The 27,938-nt window shown below is 41.7% G+C and overlaps 1 protein-coding gene across 1 annotated transcript in view; it reads left to right on the top strand.

Moving 5' to 3' along the window:
* diaph2 (diaphanous-related formin 2) overlaps positions 1–27,938 on the top strand; it is a 349,512-nt gene that overhangs the window by 98,749 nt on the left and 222,825 nt on the right. The window contains exons 7-16 of the mRNA XM_079268826.1: positions 7,570–7,644; positions 7,743–7,812; positions 8,557–8,693; positions 11,823–11,931; positions 13,968–14,078; positions 15,555–15,688; positions 18,793–18,909; positions 22,518–22,636; positions 24,321–24,385; positions 25,158–25,262. Coding sequence (XP_079124952.1) covers positions 7,570–7,644; positions 7,743–7,812; positions 8,557–8,693; positions 11,823–11,931; positions 13,968–14,078; positions 15,555–15,688; positions 18,793–18,909; positions 22,518–22,636; positions 24,321–24,385; positions 25,158–25,262 — 1,042 coding nt within the window. The remainder of the gene's footprint in view (positions 1–7,569; positions 7,645–7,742; positions 7,813–8,556; positions 8,694–11,822; positions 11,932–13,967; positions 14,079–15,554; positions 15,689–18,792; positions 18,910–22,517; positions 22,637–24,320; positions 24,386–25,157; positions 25,263–27,938) is intronic.

The raw sequence follows: 27,938 nt of genomic DNA, 5'->3' as shown, positions 1-27,938 counted from the left end.
GCATTTAAAGAGATTTATTTGACTGTTAAATTTGTCACAAATGTTATGACGCTGTTTCCAACAGACGTGACGAGCAGTCAGAAATGAGCACGTTAACTCGTTTTTGCCCTTGCGGCTGACTTCAGAGTTGACGTTCGCCCTTCTCCCTCAGAGGCAGTGAAAACTATTTTGGAGACATAAATGTCCTCAGTGCCTGGGTATATTTCAGGAGTGATGCCTATTTCATTTTATTACACCATCTGTTAACCTCCAAGATACCCATATCTGTTACGGCCCCGACGTGATACATCTATAATTTCGAAATATTTGTTACTAAATTTGGCGGATGTGATGCCTCTGTACACAAAACGATATGTAATACAGTGCATTTTTGACATGTATTTAAACAGTGCATCTTGACAAAATCTCTGGTGTACATATCAGTATATATCGTCAGAAATATACGCAAACTTGAATTGTTGTCTTGCTGTTCTTTGCTCGTGGGATGTAATCATGTGACCTGAGCCCGGAACTAAACGACTTCTGAGCAGGATATCTGTCCAATCTCGTCGAAATTCTCAGTTGAAATCATATTTGTTGCTACTTTCATGCAATTATCAGCTGTCCTAACCTATGAAAGTCATCTAATCTGCTCTAGGAGTGTTGCAGCGCTTTCCTAATGTTCCCAGCAGATATCAAATAATAGCACAAACACGCAGTCTGGGAGGTGCACGCTAACATATCAGCAATAATTTAACATTAACACTTTGCAAAGTTTCATCTACTGTATAAGGTGACAGCAAAAAACGCTTAAACATAATGGCAACTTTATTGCTTTGAAAATAGTAACTGTTCTTTCAAAGAAGTGCTTTCCACTGCATTTACAACTCTCTCTCTCTCTCTCTCTCTCTCTCGCTCTCTCTCTCTCTCTCTCTCTCTCTCTCTCGCTCTCTCTCTCTCTCTCGCTCTCTCTCTCTCTCTCTCTCGCTCTCTCTCTCTCTCGAAAGATGAAACTCTGCGGAAGCCAGAGGACTGTGGAGATGCATCACATCAAACCTGATGATTCTTTCACTGATCTTCTCACAAACACATCATGAGATGAGTTTGTCTAATCAACCTGCGATCCGCCAGTTGTACTCGTGGTTTCTGTCTGCCGTCATCTCGCAGCGAGGACTGTTGTGTCGGAATCCTCGGTGTTGTTCCGGGGGGTAATTAGAAATATCAAGTGTCTTTTGGACTCCTCGGGGGTTCATTTCAAAGTGACTGGGGAGAGCATGGGCTCCTGTCAGCTGTCTCCGCTTACTCGTTGATTTAACTCTCGTAGAGACTCTCCAATCACACACACTTCTGTTGCGCGCATACAGACACTATTGTGGCTTTCACTGAGTTTTGTACAAACACACACACACACACACACACACAGGCAGCTTCAGTTCAACCAGGAAAAGTGGAACATTTGTTCATGTCTTCAGGCTGAGCTTCACTCTTTGTTCGAACCACGTTTTGGAATCAAGCTGTGACTCAAATACCATTAGAAGTGCAAAGTGCTCCTTTGGAGTACTGCACTGCTGCTGTTCCTGTGCTTGCTTGGTTTCACCAGCAATCATATTCTTGGAGTGCTGACACCAGGAATATTTTCCTCAGACTGTTACTAGCTTTAGTACCAATATCAAACAGCGAAACTGCTCCTGTTGTTTCTGTGAACAGTTCCTTCTCAGTGGCTCAATGATTTTTTTAATTTAATTTTGTCATGAAACATCAGTTGAAGGAAAAGACCACTCTTCAAAATCGACAGAGCAAATTAGGTGTGTGAAATTACGAACACAACTGGGACCAAGTCATTGTTTTTGCAAGTAACAAGTAAGTCTTAAGTCCTTTGCATTCAAGTCCCGCGTCAAGTGCCAAGTCCTTAACATTGAGTTTGGATTCCTAAAGAAGTTGTAATGCGCTCTTCACCAAATGCAATGCCGTTTTTGCATTCTGTAATTCGTTTTTTTGTTGGCCAACGCGCAGTTTTTGTCATGTGACTCGAGTCCACACCTCTGGTCGTTTTTGCGTTGTCCAGCAGACAACATGTTGTCTGCTGTGATGTTTAATATTTCAGAACTGTGCAGGCCAGCAGGAGACCTGAGATATTATCAGGACAGCTCAGCGGAGTGACGGAGCACCTGTCACTGGGATGGAGAGAGTGCATGTTACCTGGAGTTCCACGTGAAGGATAGCAGCTGCTCGTTGTTCTCCTTCAAGGACAGCACAGGTCAATGATTTTGGCTCTCTGTATACTTAACCCTGGATTCTATCACTCTCTTACATATTTAACTCACTTTTGTGTGAGGTGGAATATTCGGAACAACAGCGGAAACAGTGTATGGTAGATTTAAGGATTTTGTAAGAAAAAAAAATATAGATATTTATTTTCTTACAAAATCTAAGGTCTCCTGCTGGCCTTTGTTAGTAGATGCTTACAGGTTATATAACCTGCGTGTTTGTCTCTAAAGGAAACATTAGAAGAAGGAAAAACAAAAGTTGCTTACTCTTAATAGCTGTTGTGTGAAACATTCTTTTTCGGGATGTGATAAACACAACAATATGGTAAATATTTTATATTCAATTTCTGCCATCTGATATGCCCTGTGCATTATTGTTGTTTCAGCAGGCTATTAAATTGATCAGAGTATAATGTAGCTCCATGTTTGGCACGGTAAATCACTACGCCGACACCGCTGGTGCTTGGTTTCAAGCTATACTCTTCAGAGCTCTTTGTCGCACCGAGCTTTGGCCTTGATTTGGAAACCTGCAGCACCGGAAACCTGCAGCACCGGTCAGTAGCAATAGGTCAGTACTCACACAGAGGGACAGTTGTATGGCTTTGCCTGTAATACAATGTGAAAGATATTGCACTTGCACAGAAGCTTTCAATAAAAAAGCTCCCCATCTAGCCATGATAAAATAATAACACTGGCCCATAGACTGAAATCAATGCGCTGACAAGCCATCTAAACACGAGACCAGCCATCAGTCAAACGAAGGGTGAGAGGGTGTCGGCCTCTCGCTGTTTCTGTCGCTGTCGAGTCACTTACTGCCGATGCGCAGTAACATTTCGTCACGGATTAACATTTCTCTAGCCACGTTTTTGCAGAGCTCCACACGCACTCTACACTGTTTTCCACACCTTTTGCTGTGATTCTGTCGTCACTTTTTTATCAGTACACAGCGCTCTATATAGACTGTAACTCCTTGCATTCCCTTGAGCAAGACACTGAACACAGCCTGGAGTGGCACTAGCGGTACCACGCTGTCCGCTTTGGCAAAATGTAGCAAGCTGCAGGTGTGTGGCAGAAGACATTAAAAGAAGCATGTGCTGAGACGACTGAAGTGTCGTTTCAGTGAAGTGTACTTCAAGGTGAAGTACAGTTTGAAGTGAGCTTTGTAAAGACTGAATATGATATTATTTATTATTTAAGGTCTCACTGCTTAACTTGGACATCCTGTAATATATAAACAGACATATGTACAGTGCTGACATGCCAATATACGTGCACATATTTTCTCGTGACGGGTCAGCGCTTAGTGCTGTCGCCTCACAGCAAGATGGCCATCTGGAGTGTTTCCGGAGTTAACAGGTTTCTGGGTTTTCTTCAATATTTCCTCCGTCTCTCCGACTGTGTGTGTGTCGCCCCGTGATAGATTGGTGACATCTCCAGGTTGTACCCGGCCTCTCGTGAAGTGCATGATGGGGTCGTCCCCTGTGACCCTGGATGGGATGCAGTATAGAGATTGAATGCATGGGTGAATATTTGCTCATGCATAATTACATATGTTATGGCAGCACATGTCAGTCAGGAACGTTTTTCGTCTTTTGGGGAACAAATGTCATTTGACAGGAAGACAGATGATCATTATGACTCTAAAGTTAACAGCAAGTCCACAACATAATGGACTTTCCGTGGGGCTGAAATGTTCTTCAGTGAACATGCGTCTTGCCAGTGAACATGTGCTAAACTGTGAGGTTTCCAATGCATACATTTGATAGCAGTTAGCATAACTACAACATAATTGCATCCAGCCAGTAGAAATAAAACTACATATAAAATAAGAAATTGTTCCCTTAAGACCGATCATGAATTTTTAATTTTGTCTGCGGAATATACACGATTGCAGAAAGTAACACAATTTGGTGGCACTTCACTCAAGGATTATAGCCATCAATATTGGATGAACAAGTTCTCCCCCAACTCAATGAAATCCTCGGATGTGTTCCCACATTAGCAGAAGAGGCTGATGAGGAACGGATGCGACCTCTTGTTCCTGCAATGTTGAAATGATACGTTGATATTTTATTGTCCAAGAGCAACAAGTATTGTCAACGCTTTGGCCCCCCAACAATACGAGTGTCCCTGCTCTTTATACGCAACTAGGTTTACCTGACTACAATACCCATTCATCATTTGTGAGCGTGTACATAATTACTACGACGAGTAAGAGGCGTAGTAGTCGTGGTGGTGTTTTTTTTTGAGTTATTACTTGAAATAGTATGTTGTCCACTGAGGCAGTTTCTCAGATGAACAGAGAAATAGCATTGCATCGCCTCAGGACAAACACTGTAGAAGGACCATACCTCTTCTTTTGTGGTAACTTTGGGGACATTTGGAAGGCAAGCTGCAGAGCACCTAAGGGTGTACGTGAGGGGACAGAAAATGATAGACAGTCTGGGATGTAGGGAGGAGTCGGAGCATTTAGTGCTTTCAAAACCTTGAAGACGACCGCATTATGTTGCAAACTGCAGCAAGGCATACATTTTAGATGGGAAACTTTCTGCACAGACACTCGCAGTGCCTCCTTTCTGTTACGTCTATTCTGTTTCAGTCCAACTACAGAGAGAAGGTAAACATGGAGCAGACAGCAGACATTTTCCACAAACATCTGTTGCCAAATTTCCAATTAATATTCAGTTTTAATTAGTGCAACTTCTCTGTCGAAGGTAGTTATTAGTTGAGCTTTCTGTCTTTTTTTTTGTGAAACGGTGAAGAAACATCGTGTAGCAAAACATCAGTACAGATGTTTTGCTGCAAGATGTTTTTTTCAAGATATTAATCTTCTTCCATGTCTTCCATTCCACTCGAATGGTTTTCAGTCTTTCAGTCACAGCCAGTCAATAGATGGGTTCCCTGACTTGAGCTCATTTCCAAACCTACCAGATGTCCACTTTCTCAAATTTTCCTCCAGAGTCTCCCTCCTGCTCTGGTCATCATGAAAATCACCATGAAGATTCATTATTATAATTATTAGTGTTTTACACCAAAAACAGAGAACAAAGAATGAAAAACGAATCTTTATTTTTCAAGGTATTTTAAGTGTATGGAATAGGAACCCTACAATCTAAATATAACTGAATATTCAGCCAGCTGTTGCATTACTAGATAGCACACAGTGAGGACAGAATCCTCTCAACAAAGAAATGCTCCTACATTTAAGTGAGAATTTAGTCCTATTTACAAAATGAATAGACAAGATATCTGTTAAAAAGGATCGACATGTGTGATGACGAGATGCATCATTTTAGTTCATAAAATGGTTAGAAATATAATTTAATTAAACTTACACCCTCTTTTGAAGGTATAGAGAAACATACCATATATGATACACCGTTGCTGTGGTAACCATGAAGCACAGCATGGCACTGTAATTATGTAGAACCTCTACTTGTCCTTGCTTCAGAGGACAAAGCATTTCTTTCCAGTGCTGTTCTTGTATGGAGGTGACACCGCATTCCCCGGAATCTCATAATGCAGTTACACCGTGTAATAAACCAAGATTGTCTTCACAATTATCGCTTCCGTTTCTTGATCTCTGAAGACTGACATTACCATCAGGAGCATGAACAGAGGCTGTGGATCTACTGATTTGTGCCCCCTCAGCTGTGTTGTGTCCTTTCCGTCTTTGTTGTCCTGATGTCTCATTTACTCCTACCACCGCCGTACCACACACACACACACATATATATATATGTGTGTGTGTATATATATATATATATATATTAGGGGTGTAACGGTTCACAAAATTCACGGTTCGATACAGTGGTGCCACGGTTCGGTACGTTTCGGTACAGTAGAAAACTATAAATGCCAGAGAAATGTACTTGATTTTAAAATATATTTATTCATTACAACTAACATCATAAAGTTATTCTTTGACTTTGAACAATGATGGAACTATACCTGAGTGACCCATCTTCTGGGGTGTCTCCTTAGCAACACATAAGCATAAAAAACAAAAACTGCTCCTTAATGTTATATAGTATTGTTACTTACATCTTGCAAAAGAGATTTTTAATCTCAATGGGACTACCTGGTTAAATAAAGTTTTTTTAAAAAAATATATATATATGTATATATTTTATTTTTATTTTTTCAAACGTATTCGGTTCGTCATGCGTACCGAACCGTGAGCCTCGTACCGAACGGTTCAATACGAATACGCGTACCGTTACACCCCTAATATATATATATATATAACTATGATTATTCTGCTGTAAACAGTGGCAGTTTGTCTTTTCTTCTTTTATGGCCTTGAATATGCTCAAAGCATTCCAGTATGGAAGGAAACATTCAACCTGGAAGGTTCATTTTAAACAGACATTCATACATTTCCGACATTACGATGTTTTGTTTTTATTAAGAAAACCGATCATCATTATACACTACACTAAATATCAATAACTTCTCAACTGCTTCAGCCTATCTGTTAATTCAATTTGAGTAATTGTAGGTTGGGGGTTTGCGGCGTGTGCTAACTTAGTCACAGATCAAAGAAATACCTCACCCCAACTTTGCCAGTTGCCTCAGGCTAATGCATCTCACCCCAATTGAGTTTTTTTTCCCGACTCACTGAGTCAATACAAATGCCTTTAATACTCAAACCATTATTATTTGAAATCATTGTCAAAAAGGCGGCTTAAATCCTTGACGTATGCCCCATTAATGTCAGAAAATTGTTTCATGCATTTTGCGTTATTGACAGTTAGGAGCCTGGGAACGAGTAATGCTAATGACATAATCTGGCTGCGACCACACTGTCCTGCCAACCCTCCTCCTGGCTTAGACAAACGGGCTCATCTGTACTGGATCATTTGCCGTCTCTTACGCTGTGGTTTATAGCCAATTATCTCTTGCAATCCATTATCGATTACAGTGTTATCTTTCCTGCATTGCTTAATCTTTTGGCACAGGAACACAGCAGCTCACAGGGGGGCCTGGATACAAACTGCTTAGCGGTGGGAACGCTAGTTAAGATGGATGTATGTTAATTTGCTTGTAGATGGGTACAATTTAAATTCAAATTCAAATTTATTTGCAGCTCCCCCTATTAGGAATTTAAAACTGCAACAGTCAATGTATCCAAGTGACTGTTAAACCTTTGATATCATTATGAATTACTTATTTCTTTTAAGGTTAGTGGAATATTTGTGTTCGCTTCCTTCTGTGAATCAACATCGTTTGCAACGAAGCAGCAGGGCAATAATGATTTTTACTGGATATTACAATATAATGCATAACTGTATTTCTTTGTGTGTCTGTGTCTCCCTTCTAGTTGGGTTAATAACTTCGGTCATGAGGGTCTCGGGCTTCTTCTGGATGCTCTGGAGAAGCTGCTGGACAAGAAACAGTAAGACGTCCCCTCTCTGTGTAATTGTGATCGTGCCGGGTTGTGTTCATATAATCACAATTCCCTTTTCATTGTTTTGTTTGTTTGTTTTTTCTCAGGCAAGAGAATATTGATAAACGGAACCAGCACAAACTTATCCAGTGCTTGAAGGCTTTCATGAACAATAAGGTTTGTATGAGTCAACGGAGAAATCCACACAATTTATTCCTCACATGATTAATTCTACTTCAATATACCTGCACGATGAAATGACATTGCTTGATGCAGTCCTAAATGACTTTGAAATTGACTAGTAGGAGCGTAAAGGTAATGTCTCTCCAAGTACTGAATCTAAGGACAGAAGGCTAGACTTGTGGACTAATATTAAAAGAATATAAATATCAAATGTCTAATCGAAGCTCAGCTGGCCAGGACTCAAAGCCTTATTTGAATCTGGACTATGACGAGCCTGGAATAGAGGCTCGGCAAAGTGGAGCTAATTTTTCCGTTTCAAGGCAACAGTCTCAGATCTTTGAATTATCCTTTTTGGGAAGGTCTTGCTCATTTATCAAAAGTGGCAGACATTTCAAGGGCAGACAGACTCTTGATGTTGCTTCTGTAAGAGTGAATCCCCACACGTGGTCATCTCTGCCCATTCCTTCAGTTGTGTCTGGGACTAAAAGGTACGGGAGACTATAACTGTCCCTATAGTCCTGTCCTGAATTGAATGAATTCATCATCCTCTCCATTTTCTCCCATGGCCTCGTTGTCCCTCCTTAAAAGAAAATTTAAGGCTTACTATAAATTACGTATATTAGCTTCTTTTTATAATTATTTTCTCACTTGAAGTTCTCCATACATGCAAATGCTCTCATTAATTTATCCTCAATGGACCTTTTCTGTATCCTACCTCCTCCCTTCCGTGTCTCACAGTATGGACTGCAAAGGATCTTGGGAGATGAGCGGAGCCTGTTGCTGTTGGCACGAGCGATTGACCCCAAACAGACCAGCATGATGACCGAGATTGTCAAAATTCTCTCTGCTTTCTGTATTATTGGAGAGGAAAATATGTAAGTCAAATTACCTGATCATTTGTCACATTTGCTGTCATACATCTTGCTTTTGCACACTTCCTCGTGTCTTGCATACAATTCAAGAGACATCTCTAGAAAGCCTATCATATGCCCACCCACTCAACATTGAAATCATGCCCCAAGAATGTTAAGGGGATTAAAGATTGTGTCACATTTCAGATTACGTAATTGAGAGGTTCAGCTGTAGAAAATGTTTGCCATTGAGACTTACTGCTGCCCCGAGAAAATGGATGTCAATGGAAATCCACTTGTGATGTCCAGAGAGTGAAGAAATAACAAATATCAAGAAACAATCCCCCGATGTCTCACGATAATTTGATAAACTGGCTGTGGACATTAAGGAGACATAGTCCAGAGCTTTCAGTGACATCAAAACATTTGCAAATGAAACTGAAACTACATGAATGGCTTTTTGTCCAAATTACTCAAGGGAATTTTTTTTGTAATTTGGATGAACTGACCCTTTAAAGGGCCCTTTTACTCACACTTTAAACACCAAAATAAAAAGCCTTACTTGTAGTGCTTTTTATCAATCTACATTGTTTTAGTGTGAGTTGCCTGGTTTTCCAGATATCGGCCATAGAGAAGTCTGCCTTCTCTCAAATATAATAGGACTGCATGGCACTCAATTTATGGTGCTAAAAAACCTCAAAAACTCAAGAAAATTCAAATTGTTATGAGCAGCTTCATGCAGGAAACCTTGCATGCTTTCATACCAAGCTGGGTGCCATATAGTCCCAGTATATTCCAGAGAAGGCAGAAGAAGATTGGTAAATAGCACTACGGCTATACGAGGGAACATATGTGTTTTTGATTTTGAGGTGTACTGTCCCTTTAAATACTTTTGCCTAACCGCCATTCAAAGTCGCAAGCAAGTTCTCAGTATTCAAAATTGATTGAGGGACATGTTTCCTTATCGTTCTCAGTAAATCACAGCTGATATGAAAACAGCACAGCGCCAATTCAAAATCCTGACTGATGACGGAAAAAAAGAAATATGACAATGAAAGAGATATAATCCATCACTGCTGTGGGTACACGCTCTATGATGTTTAGCAGGAGGGGAAGGAGATGTCTGTTTCTTGTAAACACTGGACGATCACTATTGCTTCAATCTTCTCCCGCTGGGTGGCAAACGCTCAGACACAGATTGCATTGCATGCGTACATGGTTACTCGCTGTGAGCATATACTACATTTACAGATGACCCAAAACAGTATAGACCTTTGTTTGTTCGGTCACATGGTCAGATGATGCAGTTTAGTCTGTGTTGAACTACTCAGTGTAGTTTGCCACGGACACACAAACCTGGCTGACATCTTATAAATTGGATTTAGGGGAGTGTTTTTTATTGTTTCCCACAGGGCCAGACTAGAATAACAATGGCACCTCAAAGTCAGTCTGTATGCAGTGTTGGAAATAAACAAACCCACAAATTGTGTGTTGAGTTCAGCTGTGCGTCTCACTCCTCTGACCATCCTGATCGGCCTCTCTGCATGAAGCACCGTGACCCTGCGCGGTTTGCGGAATGTTTTTTTTTAAAGTTACATAACATCAACGAGTGTGAATCTTCAACTTTACATTGATTTGATTCAATTCATATAAAATTTCAGTTGATTTCTTTTTAAATCACAATTATACTCATATACACATTAAACACAGATGTCAGTGTACAATAAGTATTTTTCTATGAAAAAAAAGATTTTGAATTATGAAATATTTGATTTAATATTGTTTATTACATTCCCCGCTATAACACACACACACACACACACACAGCTATATTTAAGATACGTGGTGTATAGATAGAACAAGTACCTCTCCCACCGTTCTCAAAGTATTCAAGAATAGTTTGAAGTAAACATCCAAATGGTTGCCATGATCACAGCCCTGCATTAAAATCTACCCATCCTGTAGAAATGACAGCCAAAGGAGCTGAGGCGTCACATTTCTTGCTCAGAAACTTCTCTGCCAACCAGTGTTGTGACGCTGGCTCATGTTCAACACCCTCTTCAGCTGACAGCATCAAAAGGGAACAAGTCAAGTTAAGCAGATCTATCTCGCCTGTTTTGAAGCGTCGCCTGAACTGGCTTTAAAGCTACTCAGTATGCAGCGCCCCATGCTTGTCTGTGACTTTGTAACCCCTATCACAGAGCATGGCCGTTCCATTTATCTCTTTGTCAAGCTAACTCCACACATACCGTCCTCTCGTATTTTGTCATCCTGAAAGTGTTATTTTTTATGTGAGGTTGATACAAGCTAATACAAGTGGCAACGGCGAGCCTTGGTGGCTTGTGTGAGCACACTTTTGCGCGTGCATACATCGGTTCATCCCAACAGCTGCCCGTTTATTTATTTCTTCATTCATTTATTGGATCGACGAACTTGTACATCAGCATAAGAGCTCTTTTCGTACCAACGGGAGTAAGAAGGGTGAGGGCAGGGGATTAAGCTCTTCATTTTTGCAATTTATGAAGGCGAAATAGCAAATGTGGCCTTGCAGTGACAGAGAGACCACCTGTAGCCAATTATTATGTGAGCATATTGTAAATCAGTGTTTGTACAAGTGCTCATAAGACATCAATTGACTGAAATTGCGGCCTGTGTGTGTGTGTTTGTACATGCAGCACATAATTTCTCTTTCATTCACATTTAGAGGCTGAAATGGTCCAACGTGCGATTTAGATGAGCTGCCTTGAGCCCTTGCAAGTGCCCAATTTGCTTACCTTCTCAATAGCTGTATTTGCACATTAGTCTGGTCCCTGCTATAATGTGCCCCCCTTTTCACCCAGCTAAGCACACTCTACCGCAATTGCTTTGACGACTGAACATTTGCAGTAGAACCCCGTCTTTGTCCAGCATCACCTTAGCAACAAGCATGATGAGGTCAAAATTGGATACTGCGGCAATAATAGACCGGGTTGCAATCAAAGGGAAGGAAAGCGGGAGCATTTGTCAGGGCGACCAAAGACTGGCCGATAAGGGAAGATAAGACACATGGCGTTCGAGACGAAAATTGTGAGTAAATGTTCTGTCAGTGAGGTGATAAAAGTGTTTGTTGACTTTTGTGTCGGGCCTTCTCCCTGTTCCCTTTTTTTCTTCCAGCCTGGATAAGATTCTAGCCGCCATGACAATAGCTGCGGAGAGGAACAACAAAGAGAGATTTGCTCCAATTGTGGAAGGACTGGAGAACCACGAAGCCCAGCAGCTCCAGGTTAGGAAACGGAAGTGAACACAACTGGCTGACATTCATCATGCATTCACAGCTGCTTTTTTTACTCCATTATTTCTTTTAAAGGATACAAGTAACCCTTTTGGTTCAGTAACCAATACAGTTACCACTGGTTCTCTATAGCACTTTAAATACTGTGTTATTCTCTACTACAGTATCAATTTCAGGATGCCTCTGATAGTCGTACACACTGATTCACACTGCCCAAACCTAAAGAGAAGCAAGCACCGTATTAATAAAAATAATAATAAAAAATATATTTAAAAAAAGCAGATATGTTGAATTCCTCTCAGCTTTTTGTCTTCCTTGTCTCTGTCCCACATGTTCTCCTCCTCTCACTATCTTGCTCATGTTTTCTCACATCTTACAAATACTCCCTTGCTTTTTTTCCCCCCATGCTGCTGTCAGGTTGGGTCTCAGGGGACTCGATGTGAAAGGGCAACTAAAGCACCATACCGCTCTTCGTCTTCACTAGTTTTCTGCAGCAGCAGGAAAGACGATACAACAGCGATTTAAAAAAAAATAAAAAAATAAAAAAACGCAGCTTAAAACATGCTTTTGTGAAACCAAAAGCAGGGAATTACTGAAGAAATTACTTTTTTAACGGCAGGGATTGTGAAGTCATGAAGGAAAAGTCATGAAGGAAACTGATGAGGCGGGTGGTGGAAGTGAAAGTAGATATTCTTTTATTAGGAGGTTGTTGTCTTTCCTTTAAATTTTGCAGTTAATGACATGAAGCTCTGCTAATTGTGAAGTAAATTAAAATGCTTTGCTGATGCAGGGGGTTCAAGGAAATGAATAGACTTTTTATCCAAAACCTGTGATGGGCTGTAGAATAGACTTAGCTAATGTGATTAAAATGTGTTTTCCCATAGTTCCGGTTATACTTGTCGCTGAGCACGAGAGAAACTCAGCATTTCAACTTAAAAACTGTCCCAGCAGTGCCACTTTTAATTACGATGTTTGGAGCCCCCCCCGCCACACAGATAATGCCCCCACCCACAACACAACCGCTTCCCAGTCCATGACTGAGGCATATTTGATGTGAGTGTCAATCTCTGTGCAGAAGAAGAGAAAGAATTTTTCATGAGCTCCATGGCTTTCTTCACTTGCATGAATTCTGTGAAGATTTGGTGGAGTTTCTTGGATCTGGCCTCTGGTGGATATGGTAAAATGCATAGTCAGTGGTGGTGGTGCATCCTTTACTGCCACAAGTATGTGCTTTCCCAAAGGAATATGCAGTATCATACCGTAAATCATTATTGCATAACAGCAAGCATTTCAGGTAGCTTTTGTTCTGCCTTTCAGCAAACAAAAACTCAAACAACTGATACATATGACTGATGCGCTAATGATATATTACAGTAAAACAAATAACTGTTGTAAAGTGTTTAAGGGGCAAAGCAAGACAATGAGTGAAAAGCAAGTATTTACTATAGCTTATATGCAGATGACACGACATAAGAGGATCTGCATTTGTAGGTTGAGAGGTTTAAAAAATGTTGCCCCAGAAAACTGCTCCGGGAATCCACACAGAACCAGCATTGTTGTGGATCTTATTAACAACAGATACGAGCCAACAGTACAGGGTCACGGTTTCAGGAGAGCATTTTTCACATGGCGTCCATGGGAATCCTTCAGCCTGCTATCGATTGTCTGTCCACGGAAAACTGTCTTATCCATGGCTAGGTCCCCTGAAACACCTTACTGCTCATTATAATTCACCAGTGATTTCCTCTTAACCCCCTCCTCCATCCAACGCACACACCGAAACACACACACACACACACACCGAGGCTTTTTCCTGACCAATACACCCATTAATAATGCACATGGAGACACACCCGGCCTGTGCTTTCTCGCTCTCTCTCCTTTTCTCCCCTCTTCGTTGCAATCCTTTTTCTTTCGTTTTCAAAAGAGATCTTATATTGATATGTTTTGCAAGAAAAATCTCCCTTTGAGTCTCATTTCTCATCTGTTGTTTCTTTCTTTTCTTTCTGTGTCTGTGTATTCCGCAGGTTGCTTGCATGCAGCTGATCAATGCCCTGGTCACCTCCCCCGATGACCTGGACTTCCGGATACATCTACGCAATGAGTTTTTAAGATGCGGCCTCAAGAAGATCCTTCCTGTGAGTTATCAAGCTATCGCACAGCACGTTTGGTTCGGTTATTCACTCGCCTGAAAAATCAAGTTCTGGTGCCGACTTCGTGAAAGAGATTGTGGCCCAAACATAACTTTTTTCCCCCAGTGTCAATCAGTGAATTCAATCAGTGAATTCAGTCAGCTCTGTCAAAATCCTGGTCATTAGCACAACACAGTATTGCTGTGGTCGTCCTGTTAGAACCATGCACTCTTTGAATACATTCTAAGTCCACCAAGCAGAATCAAAGCCTAACAGCACATTACAGCTTGAATGTATGCTAGTTAAGTGCCCAACCTTGGAAGTAACACAATTTCTTGGACCGTAATTAACAGATGGCTCATGCAATGACTTTAATATGCGTGTGATATTCATGTAATTGTGTTTCAAAAAACAATCAGGCTTCAAACTAAATAATCCAGGTGTCGCATCACATGAGTGACATATATAAGAACAGCCTTAATTGTTATTAATGCGTTGGGTAGTGGTAGTGGTGTAATTAGTAGCAGAGGCTTCTGTCAAGTGTGACGCAGTGCCAGCACCTCATCACACAGGTCGTCCTGGCATCATTATCAGCAGGCCTACACATCTTCACACGAGGCGAAGGCAAACGAGCTCCAACTCATCACTCAAGCTCTCATTTGTAGCGAGCGGGGTGAACGTGTCACCGAGCCAGTTGTTAATAAGTCATCCCAGCTGCTCCCGTTGATTATTACTCTCATTACTTTAATTATCTTTCAATCCTGCCCCCCCCCCCCGATATGAAAGAGTCTTAGTGTACAGTCATTTATGAATGCCACGTTCACCGCTTTTAATGCCCACATTCAAGCTGACGCTCGTCCATGTAATTATGAGTTATGCTCAGGAGTCGGCGTAGCTGTTGGCAAAGAAGAAGTGAACTGCGCTGGAAAAAAGGCCGCAATTTGTTTTGTTCTGATAGTCCTTGACACGTGTATTTGGCCCTCCCCTTCCCCTTCCCCCCTATTTTGTGGCATTGTGCACCTCCCTCCGATCCTCTGTTGCACAAGACAGATGGTGCACCCGGAAAAACCCCCCAAAAAACAGTGCAGGTTGATTGATACCTGCAGAAATTGGGTTACATTTGGCCCTGTCTCCGTCTGTAAACTCCACTGCCGGTGATTCATAGAGAGGTGGTAAAGAGCACTGCCGTAGCCCCTCGTGGCTGGAACAGGTGTGCAGCAATGGGTACTGTGTGGAATAGTGAGAGGGTTCAGGGCGTCTCGGTTCACAGGCCTACAGCTGGAACCGGAACACTGATATTCTAGTATTCCAGTTTTTTAACAAGAGGCCTGTTTAGCAGTTACACATGCGAGTTTCAACAGCATTCCAACACACCAACACGGGAGCGTTACATTATTAAAAGCTGTGTCTAAGTTATTCCATGCAGGTGCTACGGCTGCTTATGATAATCAGCTCTTTACTGTATGTCTTAACTCATTCTAGGAGCTAAAAGAGACGGAGGAGCTCGACATCCAGCTGAAGGTGTTCAATGAGAATAAGGAGGAGGACTCTATCGAACTCTCCCATCGCCTGGATGACATCCGTGCGGAGATGGAATATCCTTTTTTCCTCCGTCTGTGTGACTATAAGGATAAAGAGGCCTATAGAAGTAGAACAAGATTTGAGTGTATATTGTGGGTTTGGTCAAGCCTTACAGGCCAAAAGCTCTCGTGGGTTGGTTCATTCTAGAAGGATTTGAGGAGCCAGAGCACGATATCCATCTCTGTCCAGTTATTCTCGGTAAATAATCCTGTCATCTGAACCTTCCGCCTCTTTACTCTGCTTTTTATTTGCACTTCTCTCCCCCCTCCTCTTCACTTTTTGTCCTTTTGTCTGTTAGCGCTGGGTTAAGTAGTACTGTTGTGAGACTCAAGAGGAAGATATCAAACAGACACATTCCACTTCTTAGCATTTATTATTCACAACAGACAATTAACCATTTCATGTGGAGTCAGATTATATTATATGAACAAGGCTTCTCATGTAAAGGCTTCGTCACGCCTTGTTCTTCCTGTTCCATTTTAGGAATGTGGATTTTCTCCCCCAGCTCTCTACCAATGTCAACTCCAGCACATGTAGAGTGAAGTTAATAAGGTGAGCAGTAATTTAGTCCACAGTTGGAAACTTCCTCAAGCATCCCAGAGAAGAGCCCTTTAATAATTCACAAATCTCCTCTCAGGCGATGTATGAATGGCTGACATTGTGAGCAGACAAACCAGACGCTGACATTGTTATGCAGATGTTCATTCCCGCAACCTTTCTTCCACCAAATCCCAGAGTTCTAGTACTGGCACAGAGTGCTGCCACGAGTGACAGTTTCTGTTGACACATGTAGGTGAGGGGGGGGGGGGGGGGTTCATGTATTTGTGTATGTGGAGAGAAGATGGAGAGGGGGGAAAAAAACAAAGTGCACCTGGATTAATGATGTGCTTGAGCAAGTTCACAAATGAGCAGGCCCAATGTTTGCTTCCAAGGACAATGTGGTATTGATCTGCCGGCTCTGAGCATGATTCGAATGCCTCGGCTACACTTTGTCGCTTTTCCTGCATAGCACACACAGACCCACACACACGCACACGCGCATACGCTATCACGCTGGCAGTACATCTACTGCCTGAGCATTGCATATGTGTCTTGTTTCTCGCAGCAGTTTCATGAATATTACCCTGGAGGGGCTTGTCTCCTCTGTGTCCGGCCGAGGTCCAGGTGCCGAGGAGGTGACTCCAGGCCGCTAATGAATATTTATGAGCTGTGAAATGGTGATTGATTGACCCCACCGCTGACTGGCCTGCGTCACACGTGACTGCCACTCATGTTTATTCATTATTGGGAGAGGGAGTGTAAAGAGAGGGACAGAGAGCGAGAAAGAGAGCGTGGAGGGGTTGTCATTGAATGGATTGGCATTCTACATTCGGTTTATGTCTGCAGCTTAGTGATAGATGAAGCTCGTTGGATACTTTCCCAGTCTGAGCTCCTTCTCATGTCCTCTCAAATGCTGCTGTGGTGAGGCTATAATTGAATCTCACAGGATTGGTAATTCTCCCAGGCTTCATACTCGGCTAATACAAGGGAGGGCAATGATACTGCAGAGGAGCCGGTATTCCCATCCCTCCCTCTCGGAAAAAAAAGATATGGAACAGGAGTTTAATTACAGACATTGTTGAAATTAATCGGAAAAGTGTCAAACAGTGTTTAAAATAATTGATCCTCTACAATCGCAGCGGCTGCAGATTGTTTTGTGTGGATGATGGAATTAGGAATGGAGAATGTGCTGAGGAAATAAATAATCAGAATCATTGATGCTCTCTAACTGAGTCATCCCGCATTAGCTGTTGATGAAACCTGGCAAATACTATTTGGAAACAAATCAGGAATCGACAAAATCTTCAGATTGACCTTTGAAAACATATTAGGTGGTGACGTCCTCTCTCATCTGTCATGTGTGTTTGATCCATGACATAGCATATCCAATAACTATGATAGCATGTTGCATTTTGCTGACATTTTTCTGTTCCAAAAGCAGACGGGAGGATAATCACAACATATGCCATCACCATGCTGAAAGCGTCACTTTATTGCTTTTGCAGTCGGTTTGTTGCACTATATGCAAATACTGTGTAAATATTTTAGCACACATTGTCAAGAACCGCACTTCATGTTATGATGACAATCAGGTTTTCATCATTGCGAGCTTAACAGGGTTACTGTCTCTTTAGTCTGCATGTGTGCACATATCTGAGAGGCTTATTCCACTTTTTCAAACAAGATGAGTCTCCGTGGGGAAATCCTCCTTTCGCAAGCACACAAATTAAAAAGGCTCCGAATCATTCATTTTCCTGGCTTCTTTGCTTCTTGGAGATATACTTTCAGAACACTAATAGAAGGTTTGTTATTTGTAAATTAACCTCGTACTAGAAATCCACCATTAGCATATAGATTGCATGTTGTTCAATGCCGGTGTTTATTCTCTGTACTCTGTCATATTGTTATTTCATTGTTTTTGATTCAATCATTTCGATATCGGACGTTTTTTTATGTCTGTGAATAAGAGGAATTACAAATACTCGGCAAATAATCGATACATATATTATGCGGTGTTGGAACAAGGACGAACAGAAAAGATAGTCTTGTCTTATTTAACATGTGTTTTAGTCAAAGCCATCACTGCTTCCTCCTGGGGAAAGCAAACACAGGACACATAATCAATACCTTTTGCAAATTTAATAACAGGAATTTCTCCCCGAGTACATGTCAGTTTCAATCTGGCAGCTGAACTACATCCCGATCATTCTTGCCTTAAACATTTGAACCAGCGAGGTTCTCATGTAATTAATTCCCCCTGTTCTGAGAGGTTTAGAGTGACAGGTAAGCCAGAGGGGAGCGTTCTTTATCACCAGTCCCCCTCCTCAAATTGGCTCTTTGCACTGCTTTGGCTCCCCAGAGAGAGCGCGGATGAGAGGAATCACCTCTGTTTGCTTTTGAACAATGATGCCTGTCAGAAAAGAAGAGGCGAGGAGAAATAAGTAGTTATAAACAACACAAGAACTAATACAAATGCAAATGTTTACAAGGAGTGGAGTGCACCTCTACAATGAACTCAACATGGGTGTTTTCTCGGGAAGTTGATCTTAAGAGTTACTGAATGAACATGAAGTTGTTTTCCTTAACCTTGCTCCTGCACTGATATGAATGAAGTGTACCATCTCCTGTCCAACATGGTGAAGGATACTGGCTCAGAGTCCTACTTCCTGTCAGTCCTTCAGCACCTTCTGCTCATCAGGAACGACTATTACATCAGGTCAGTTCTGTTGGATCGCTGGCCTTTGTTCACCGATCAACCATGTGATGCTTTTGTTGTTTGTTTTTAACTGTAGACACCTCATGCAGCACTCTGAACATATTTTACTTACAGGAAGTAGGAATTGCCTCTGTGGGTCTGTTTGTTTGGCTTTGACAACATAAAAGTAAAAGCCTCGGAGACATTTGTTGTGTACATCTATCCTCCCAAAAGTAAGAGATGTTTGGAAGCCAAAGTTGACCAACTTTTATTCTGCCGTACCTTTTGTCATTTACCCAGAGCTGCTGCCTGCGAAGGCAACATTTATTAGCTCGGCCCTCTTATTCAATAATTCAATTAAACAGTCTGACTGATAAGTAGTAAACATAAAATACATTGCACATAATACATACAATATGGTAAACAAATGTATATATAAATATATATATATATATATATATATATATATATATATATATATATATATATATATGCGCTAACACCCGAAGCAAAGCAATGTGGATCAGCTGGCAAATGATAGAGTAGGGATGATATTCTGTATTTTGGAATTATTAGGTCATTTTAAACTGGTCTACTTTTCCTTTTAGAGCAAATGTGTCATTCACTGGGCAGTAACGCCGCCATTCCTCCAAATGGAGTGACACTGATGAATTCCCAGCTGTGTCGGCCCTTTTTGCAGAAAAAATTAAAAAAACATTGGAAGATGGAGGCAGGATGCAAGGAAGAAGATGAATTTACCATAGACAAGTTGCTGCTCCCTTGGAGTTATGAATAATGTATTCCACATCTATTCGTAGGAAGTGAGAAATATAATTCTCATTAACCAGCTCGTACAGCCACGTCCACCTCTGCTCCAGTGTCCATGTACCCCTCTGTGAGACGGCCATAACAAGGGATCACGTACAAAAAAATCATGCTCTTTTTAAAGATGTGTTTTTGAAATATTTTTCTCCCCCTCCCACCTCCATCACAAATGCAAGGACAAACCCACACATGTGCACACACATGCATTAACACCAGGCATTATTTCTGACTGAGGTATTTTTCCCCGCATACAATGATGTGTGACTTAGGATGATGGATGATGCAGTACTACAGTACATGCAGCTATTTCCAATACATACTATCTATCTTTTTCAGTCTTTGCCCACAAAGTTACCATCTCTTCATGCAGTGCTCAAAATCATGTCCATGTGAAATAGTGCTAATACCTCACAGTAGTAGTGCATCTATAATGTTTTGTCAACCATAGCAATGCACGGCTGTCGTTTAAATTGTGCATCGTAGGTTAGAAATGTTATGTTTTGTGTTACAGACTTATCCTGTATTCAGTCAACGATTATGTTGTTTTTGATCATAGTCTTTATTGGAATTGATAGCACACTTGGTTCCTGTGTCAAATGATAATCCACATCAAATGATAATTAATTGAATAATATAATACGTATTCTAATAATAAGAAGGTCTGCAGTGGGCAAACGGTTTAAGTGCTCTGTCTACTGTCATTCCTCGTAAGACAACATTAGTTGTTGCGCTCCCCTCCGGGGCTTGGTTTATTTTTGATAATTAATCTCTCACTGCAAGCGTAATGAATGGGAGCACATCAAACCCACCCAGTAAATGTAGAGCAGATCTGCTCTTTTTGGAGTCTCGTGATATGGGGATTACACTGGTTATGTGGAGCAGAGCTGGATCAAGTGGCTGGGGCGGGGCTGAACTGCGAGCTATCATTGGAAGGAACGAAGGTGCCAGAGTAAAAGACGAGGTGGGATATGATGCAGGGGACGTGATGCTTCTGGAGCCCGGCCCCTGCCCACTGTGGAGGGGCCTGACAGTTCTGGGTCACTCTCTCCGTCTCTAGCTATCTCCACCCAGTCACTATCTGCTCGGTGGTGGCGGAGGATGGAGGACGAAGGGAAAATAGGGCGGCTTATTGAGATAATAATATGGTGTACATCGGTTGACAGTTGTAAGCCGAGTGCCACAGTGCTTAAGCCATGCAGGGCGATGTGTGAGCTTTCTCTCGCTTGTTCCAATCACGAGTGGGCGAATCCGCCAGCTCAAGCTTAATGTATGGCATTTCATGCTTTCACAACAGTGCACCTAAATGCTGATTTATTCCGATTTGCTTTGGCTCCTTTCGTATTTTGGTTCGTACCGTGATGCGGCCTGTCCACCCACAAGGTGGCAACGGAACGTAGCCTTTGAATTCATGGGCAACAGATAGTCACAGCCTTGGAAACAACTATTCCATGTAATCGTTACAATAAGAAGTTTCTGTTTATCACGTTCCTTTTCCTTTCGACACATTATTTAATATATGTGCAATATTTTGGTATCCCGCAAAATGAACCCACCTGGGAACAGACACTTTGCTCACAGCTCTGCCTGCTCAAATCAGTTATGACATTTAAGTCAGTGCATCCTTCCCATGAAGCCTTCATGCAGAGCCATCAGACGGGCAGAGCTTATACTATCTGTAAATTAAAGCTACATCAGCTGCCACTGGAAGGATATTTTGAAGCTCGTACTGGATATTTGTGCTCTGGGACTCGAAGGTAAACATCGCCTCTCCTCTGTGCCCACTAGAAACCTGCAATTTTAAATTCAGATGAAAGGAGTTGATGTGATCATTGAATCAGAAGCATGTCCCTTCTCCAGCTGTTGGTACTGTATTATTCCTACTAGTAATTAATTCATCCCACTCCACCCCTACTCCAGATTTCATAGTGCTGTAGCAGATTTGCGATTGCCCAGATTTCACACGCAAACTGCAACAATTAGTTGGTCACGGCCACGTGCACCTGTGATTGATGTTGTTTCTGGTTCAGGGAGTCGTTCTTTTATCATTTTATGAGGGCATTTTATGTGAGCATCCTAAAAGGGTAAATTATCTACATCTACCTCAGTCCAAACCTCAGCTTCCAATTTACAGTCTTTAGAGGAATACAAAATAAAAAAGGTGTCTTTTGCGAATTCAACCATCAATTTCTGGTCAATGTCATGCTTATAAAATACTTATTTCTCAGTTTGGAGTTCGGCTTAAGTTGCCATTGTATTCGCTAAATGTCACTTCCAATTAAAGTTGATAATGTTACCGAGAAAAGGTCACATACCAACCTGTGTGGCGGAAAAAGGACTCTCGGGCTGATTCAGACACCCTGCACGACAACACCGAGCACTCAGTCACACTCCTAACTGGCTGACATGTTTTCCTGGTCATTGTGCTTTCAATTACACACATTACACTGATTAGATTTACATTTCACTTTTTATGGTTGCACTAATTGGCAAAGATGATTGCAAATTAGGCAAGAGGGCAAGCGTAGCCTCGGCTACCGTCTGTCACCTTGAAATGGACAGACTAATACAGACCTGGGCTCTGTGTGCCCATTAATCTGCTAATTTCATGATTGTGCTGAAGCAAGTGATCAAATTTAATAGGGTGGCTATTTTCTCCAGCAGCTCCATTTTTGACATGGCATTTTGTGTCCTCTAGCTTGTATAAGGGAATAATTTGTGGTTAATTAGCCTTGTGGAGTTTATGTCACTCATATTTGTCCTGTGGCTTGTCTAATTGCTCTGCTTCATGTGTTCTGACCCCTCAGGCCTCAGTATTACAAGGTGATAGAAGAATGCGTGTCTCAGGTGGTCCTGCATCGCAGTGGCATGGACCCCGACTTTGGCTTCAGCAAAAGATTGGACGTGGACTTCACCCATCTGATTGGTACTTAAATGAAATGAAACAATTGCTGCATAACTCCTCACTCATTGATTTAAACACGTGTTGGCAAAAGTCTAACATGTGAAATAAAAGTCCGCACAACTTGTAGTTCATATTCTTATACTCTGAAATCATTCTCAAGATCGGTTTGTTTCTTTTGAAACTCTGTGCTGCAGGAGGCATATCACTGATGTAGCTACAAATGTTTTGGTGCCTGGCAGTCACTCTCATTATCCTCCCCGATCCCCCTGAGATTCTCCTGACAAACACCTGCAGTGGCTTGACATATACGATGGGGTCATCTCATTATTGATGAACAATACATTACATTTGGTCAAATGAATCCGGCTTGTTTAGAATCATTTTAAATGTAATTTACCTCAGTTACTCAGTCGTCAGCAGTGTTCATGGAATCAGAGAGAAAACATCCATTTACACTGCATTGCTAATGGAGACTTTTTTTTTTTTCTAACACAGAAAATAAATACCACCACTTTGTGTCTCTCTGTGGTGTCCCCAACAGTTCTGTGACTTGCCAACAAAGAGTCATTAAAAGTTTCTCACCCTATGCACAATGGACTGATGCAGCAGTGAATAGGTTGTTAAATCTCACTTTTACTGAAATTTAATCAGGTAGTGAGAAAGTTTCACCGATGTGTTTTGTTAAATTCAGACTAACGACATAGATGCCACATCCGCACGGCTATCTGAATTATGCCTTGCCACTCTTTTTTGTCTTTTCTGTTTTTAGCTCTTTTTTTGTCACATTCACATAAAGGTGATGTTTTTTGATTTGATTATTCTGTAGTGGGACAATGTGTCTGGTGATGTGTGATCTAACAATAATTTACACTTACAACTTGCACATACACTACCCCTCATATGATTCATTAACAGGGTGATTGTGTAATATGGGATGAAAATGTAGTAAAATTCACCAAAACGCTGATGTAGTTCCGTATTTAATGCTCTGACTGATTTTAATCTTGTCCAAGACGCACACCCGTAAGCAACAGATAACAGCTCACACTGTTTAGGTGACGATTCCTACTATATGGAGACTCTGTCAGTGAGAGTAAAGAGCCAAGAGTTGCGCAGCATGATTGGTTTTGCTGTATGTGAGGCGGTTATTGAACATATCGTGAAAATACTTTTTCAGAAGGTCAACACAGCAGTTGCATCAGTCGCCAAAGCTTCACATTTATATTTTTTTCCCAGAGTAGACTTTCTGTATTCATGTTTGTTTGTTTATTTTATCAATCAATGAGTTTTGTGTTTCATCTATTTTACACAACCTTTGAAGGAGACTTATACGTATGTCCACCAAATAATAAAATCTCATCTGAAAATATACAGATAGGTACTATAGTACTATAGTATGTAATCATCGACTGATAAACCTTGATGTGCCAAGATAAATGACTCACTTGAGGGCTGGTTTTCCTTCTCAAAACACACGTGGCATTTCCAGGTATGGTGAAATTCACCCATGATCTATCACAATTTTTAAGAGCATCTTAAGTTGTAAACATCTTACAGATCTAAGAGGGGAACATTTCCAATCCTATCCGCTCGAATGCACTTCGAGAAACAAGTCCGAGGTCTAATTGAAAATCCCACATGAGGAGCTAATGATGCACATCGCGCCTTTGAAGTGCCTTGTGACTGTGGCTTTCTTGTCTTGCAGATCAGTGTGTGGATAAAGCCAAAGTTGAAGAGAGTGAGGAGAAGGCTGCCGAGTACTCCAAAAAGGTGAGACATTAATCACCCCAACAGCCCCCCTCGGTTGGCTGACTCCCATCAGCAAAGTTTTTTTCCTTCCTCAGAGCTCCCAGACAAGCTATTGATTTTCCATGCCCTGATCAATACCTGGGTGTGACGCTACATGATCCGTATCAGCATTACAGGAATCAATGCCGATGCTCTGATGTATACTTATTTGTGCACACTGCTGGGACAGAGTTAAGTTATGTGCCGGCTCGTTCTCTCTTTATCTCACATTTCCTTTTAATATCATTAAATGCATTCATTATTTGCTTGATTGTTTGATTGTATCTTTTTATTTACTTGAGAGAAATAACAGAACACATTCTTATTTAAAACTGTACCTCCTGCATTATTTTCTACAACATTTAAATGTATCTTAAGGAGCCTCACTGCCACTGTCTGGCGACACCAAGGGGGTCCTGGATGTTATATTCTTAAGAGTCCTGTCCCATCAGCCCACCGCACACCCTGCTGGGCTTGTGAAGTCATTGTAGCGACATGGCTTGGTTTCTGCAAAGGTTAGATCCATCAACATGAAAGACAGGCCTGAAACAAAGACGCAAGACAACGGGGCTCTCGGGCCATGAGAGCTATGAATAGCAATTGGCCAGAGAGTGTAAGACGCTGTGTTTTGGTGTCTGCTGATGTGCCCTGTGGCTATTCTCTGGAGACAATGTGCCGCTCACCAAGCTGTGTGTTTTAACGTCTATCATGCTTTGTGCACGTAGAAATACTTTCCTTGTCTCTTTCCTTGCAGTTTGATGAGGAGTTCAGTGCGCGGCAGGAGGCCCAGGCCGAGTCTCAAAAGAAGGAAGAGAGAATCAAAGAGCTGGAGGGGAAGATCCAGGCTCTGGAGTCCCAGGTAAATCCATCAAGAGAAACCTCACTGCTCTGCAAAACAGTGTTCCATTCCCTCAGGGATCCTTCATCTTGTATGTTTTCCAAAAAAAAAAAGCATGAAAAAGAAGATAGTGAAAATTTGTATGTCCAGAAGCTCTCTTCATCGTTTTCTTTTTCCATTGGAAGAAACATCTCATACAGAATGGAAATGTTTCTCTTGAGATCATAGCAATGAAAGGTAATGGCTCCACTAGAAAAAGGGGTGATTTGTTCAGAAGGAAAGCTTTCCACCTCACTTACAGATGTGCTGCTGCTGTAAGTGGGAGCTATCATCCATGCAAGAACATTTGATTCAATAAAGGGTCAATCTCCTTCTTAAGTTGTAGCTCTTTATATGAGCGAATTGCTCGATTGAAGCTTTCCCGATGTAATTCTATCATCACAGAGATGGATTGCGTTTCTTTTCTCTCTCGACATCATTTCTTTCCAGTCAAAACCCTCCATTTTGAGCACAGAGAATGACTGCTATTTCCCCCTTAACCCAATTCCAAATACTTTAGCACTGCCTTGGGACAAAAAGGGCAGTTTGCTTCCCTGCTAAGGGAATTTAATACAAACCAGCATTGAAAGATGCTATGGCTACATTTATAACAGAGATTGCTTTTTCTTTCAAACATTCATCTCTGGTTGCTTAGGTTGGCACTCGCCATCAGATAAACTGCACCTGCATAGGTGGTCCGAGCATCACTCTCACTTCCGTCTTCCAGCAATCGTTCTCTGGTCCAAAGCAAACGTTGTTATGTAGTACAAGCTTTAGCTGTTGTCCGTGCCAAAGTCGCACGGCGCTTTTCTTCTTAGAACTAGGGCTGCACGATAAATCAAATATCAATCGAACACGATTTTGGCTTCCTGCAATTCAATGAACGCGATCAACTGCGATGTTGGCGTTTAAAATAGAAACCTTTGCTGCAGGGGGGCGATCGAGCTGTTTTGGCTTTACTTTTGGGGAGTTGTCCTGCCTGCGCATACCCTGCAGCGACAAACTGTGAAAAACTTTCCTGAATGTTGTGGCTGCAATCCCGAGTAGATGAGTAATGTACAACAAAGAGCAGACGGGCAAACTGAAAATGCACAACATTTAGTCTTATTGTAGTGCAATTAATTATTAATTAGAAGGAATGTAGGACAATGTGAAAGTGAAAGCAGTGCTGTTTTGGGTAAAGGCTTTTGGTAAAATGCTCTTTATATTTTACTTCTAGGAGATGCACTGTGAATAAGGACCAGTCTTATCTCGTGACACTGCGAGAATCCAGCTGCCGTGCAGTGTTGCTGTTTTTTTTACATGAAAGCGCCACGAAAATATTCTCTCCCTAAAATCAATGAAAGAAAATATTTCTTGATGAATAATTGTCTTCTCAACATTGATCAAAAAATAACCGTGGTTCTCATCTTGACCATAATCGTGCAGCCCTACTCATAACTCAACCTGTGCGTAGCTTTCGCGCTTGCGCCTCATATGCTCGTTACCTGCATTTGTCCCCAAACGGGTTCATCCCTCACCGTGTTCCTGATTAATGCCTGCCTATTTTAACGAGACCATCAGAATCTAAAGCTCCTCTCCACCTGCTCCGCCTGCTCGCCCCCTTTTTTTCCTCCCTTGCTCTCTCCTTCTCCCGCCTTCTGTCAGAAGCGAATGCATCAGGCTGTGTTACCTTTGCTTGCCCTCTTTCCCTTGTTGGGGCTTTTTATGTTGTTTCCAAGTGTTTTCTTCCCCATAACACGCCTTCCCCTCACACTCCCCTGACAGGCCTCTGTCTTTTGAAGACTGACTGACTGTGGTGCATTCACAGGTAGCGTAGAGCAGGGGAGCCCTGGAGAGTCGAGCCGTCTCTTCCTCTGTTTTTCTCAATGCGCCTTCAAAGAGCCGTTACTGCTGGAGAGCCACACATCAGCAGGCATTAACCTCAGCAGGAAGACACGTCGTTTGTTTGGCACAAACCTGCACGAATGTGGCCATTAGGACATAATAATATCCCCTCTGCATCTTAACAGAACATAAATAAAGTGTATGCACAAAAGGGAGACACCATTGAGCATTAACATTAACTTTGGTTTGAATGTGAATCCATTTAATTGTTCAGGTTTATGGAAAGTGCAGTTCATTTTCACAGGCTGCACATGTTAATTTATTCTTAATCAGAGTCGAAAATTTGGGCTGTAAGGGCTTAATGAGAGAGAAAAAAAAGAAATCTTCTAATGTATGCAAGTTCTTCAATAACACTTCAGTTATCGCCTCTTTTTTATGTTAGGCAGGTGTTCACAGAGACCATTAGATTGCTACCGCAAGCAATGATCAAAACAACAGTCATCCTCTCAGACGGTTGTGTTTGTGCTACTTCAGGACGACTATAGGCTGAAAGGATGCGTTTTGCAACCTAATTCACGCTTGACACAGTGCTGTAGAAGACCATTAGCCGTGAGAGCACAGGACCTTTTAAATCGCCGCAAGGACTCTCTTTCAGTTTGTCCATCAAAGCTGCTGTGCTATCGCGGCGTTTTGCTGAATATGAATGCAGTGAGAGCTAACCCTAACCTGCCATCTCCCAGACAGAATTCCTGTCAGACATTAAAACACACGCACGCCTGAGTCGCTTCTCGTCACCTTGTTTATGAACCAACACTTTTAATGAGGGTCTTT

The sequence above is a fragment of the Melanostigma gelatinosum genome (genome assembly GCF_949748355.1).
Source record: "Melanostigma gelatinosum genome assembly, chromosome: 5".
NCBI classification, from domain to species: Eukaryota; Metazoa; Chordata; class Actinopteri; order Perciformes; family Zoarcidae; genus Melanostigma; species Melanostigma gelatinosum.
The sequence above is the reverse complement of the archived record's forward strand: the minus strand, read 5'-3'. Positions and strand labels throughout refer to the sequence as shown.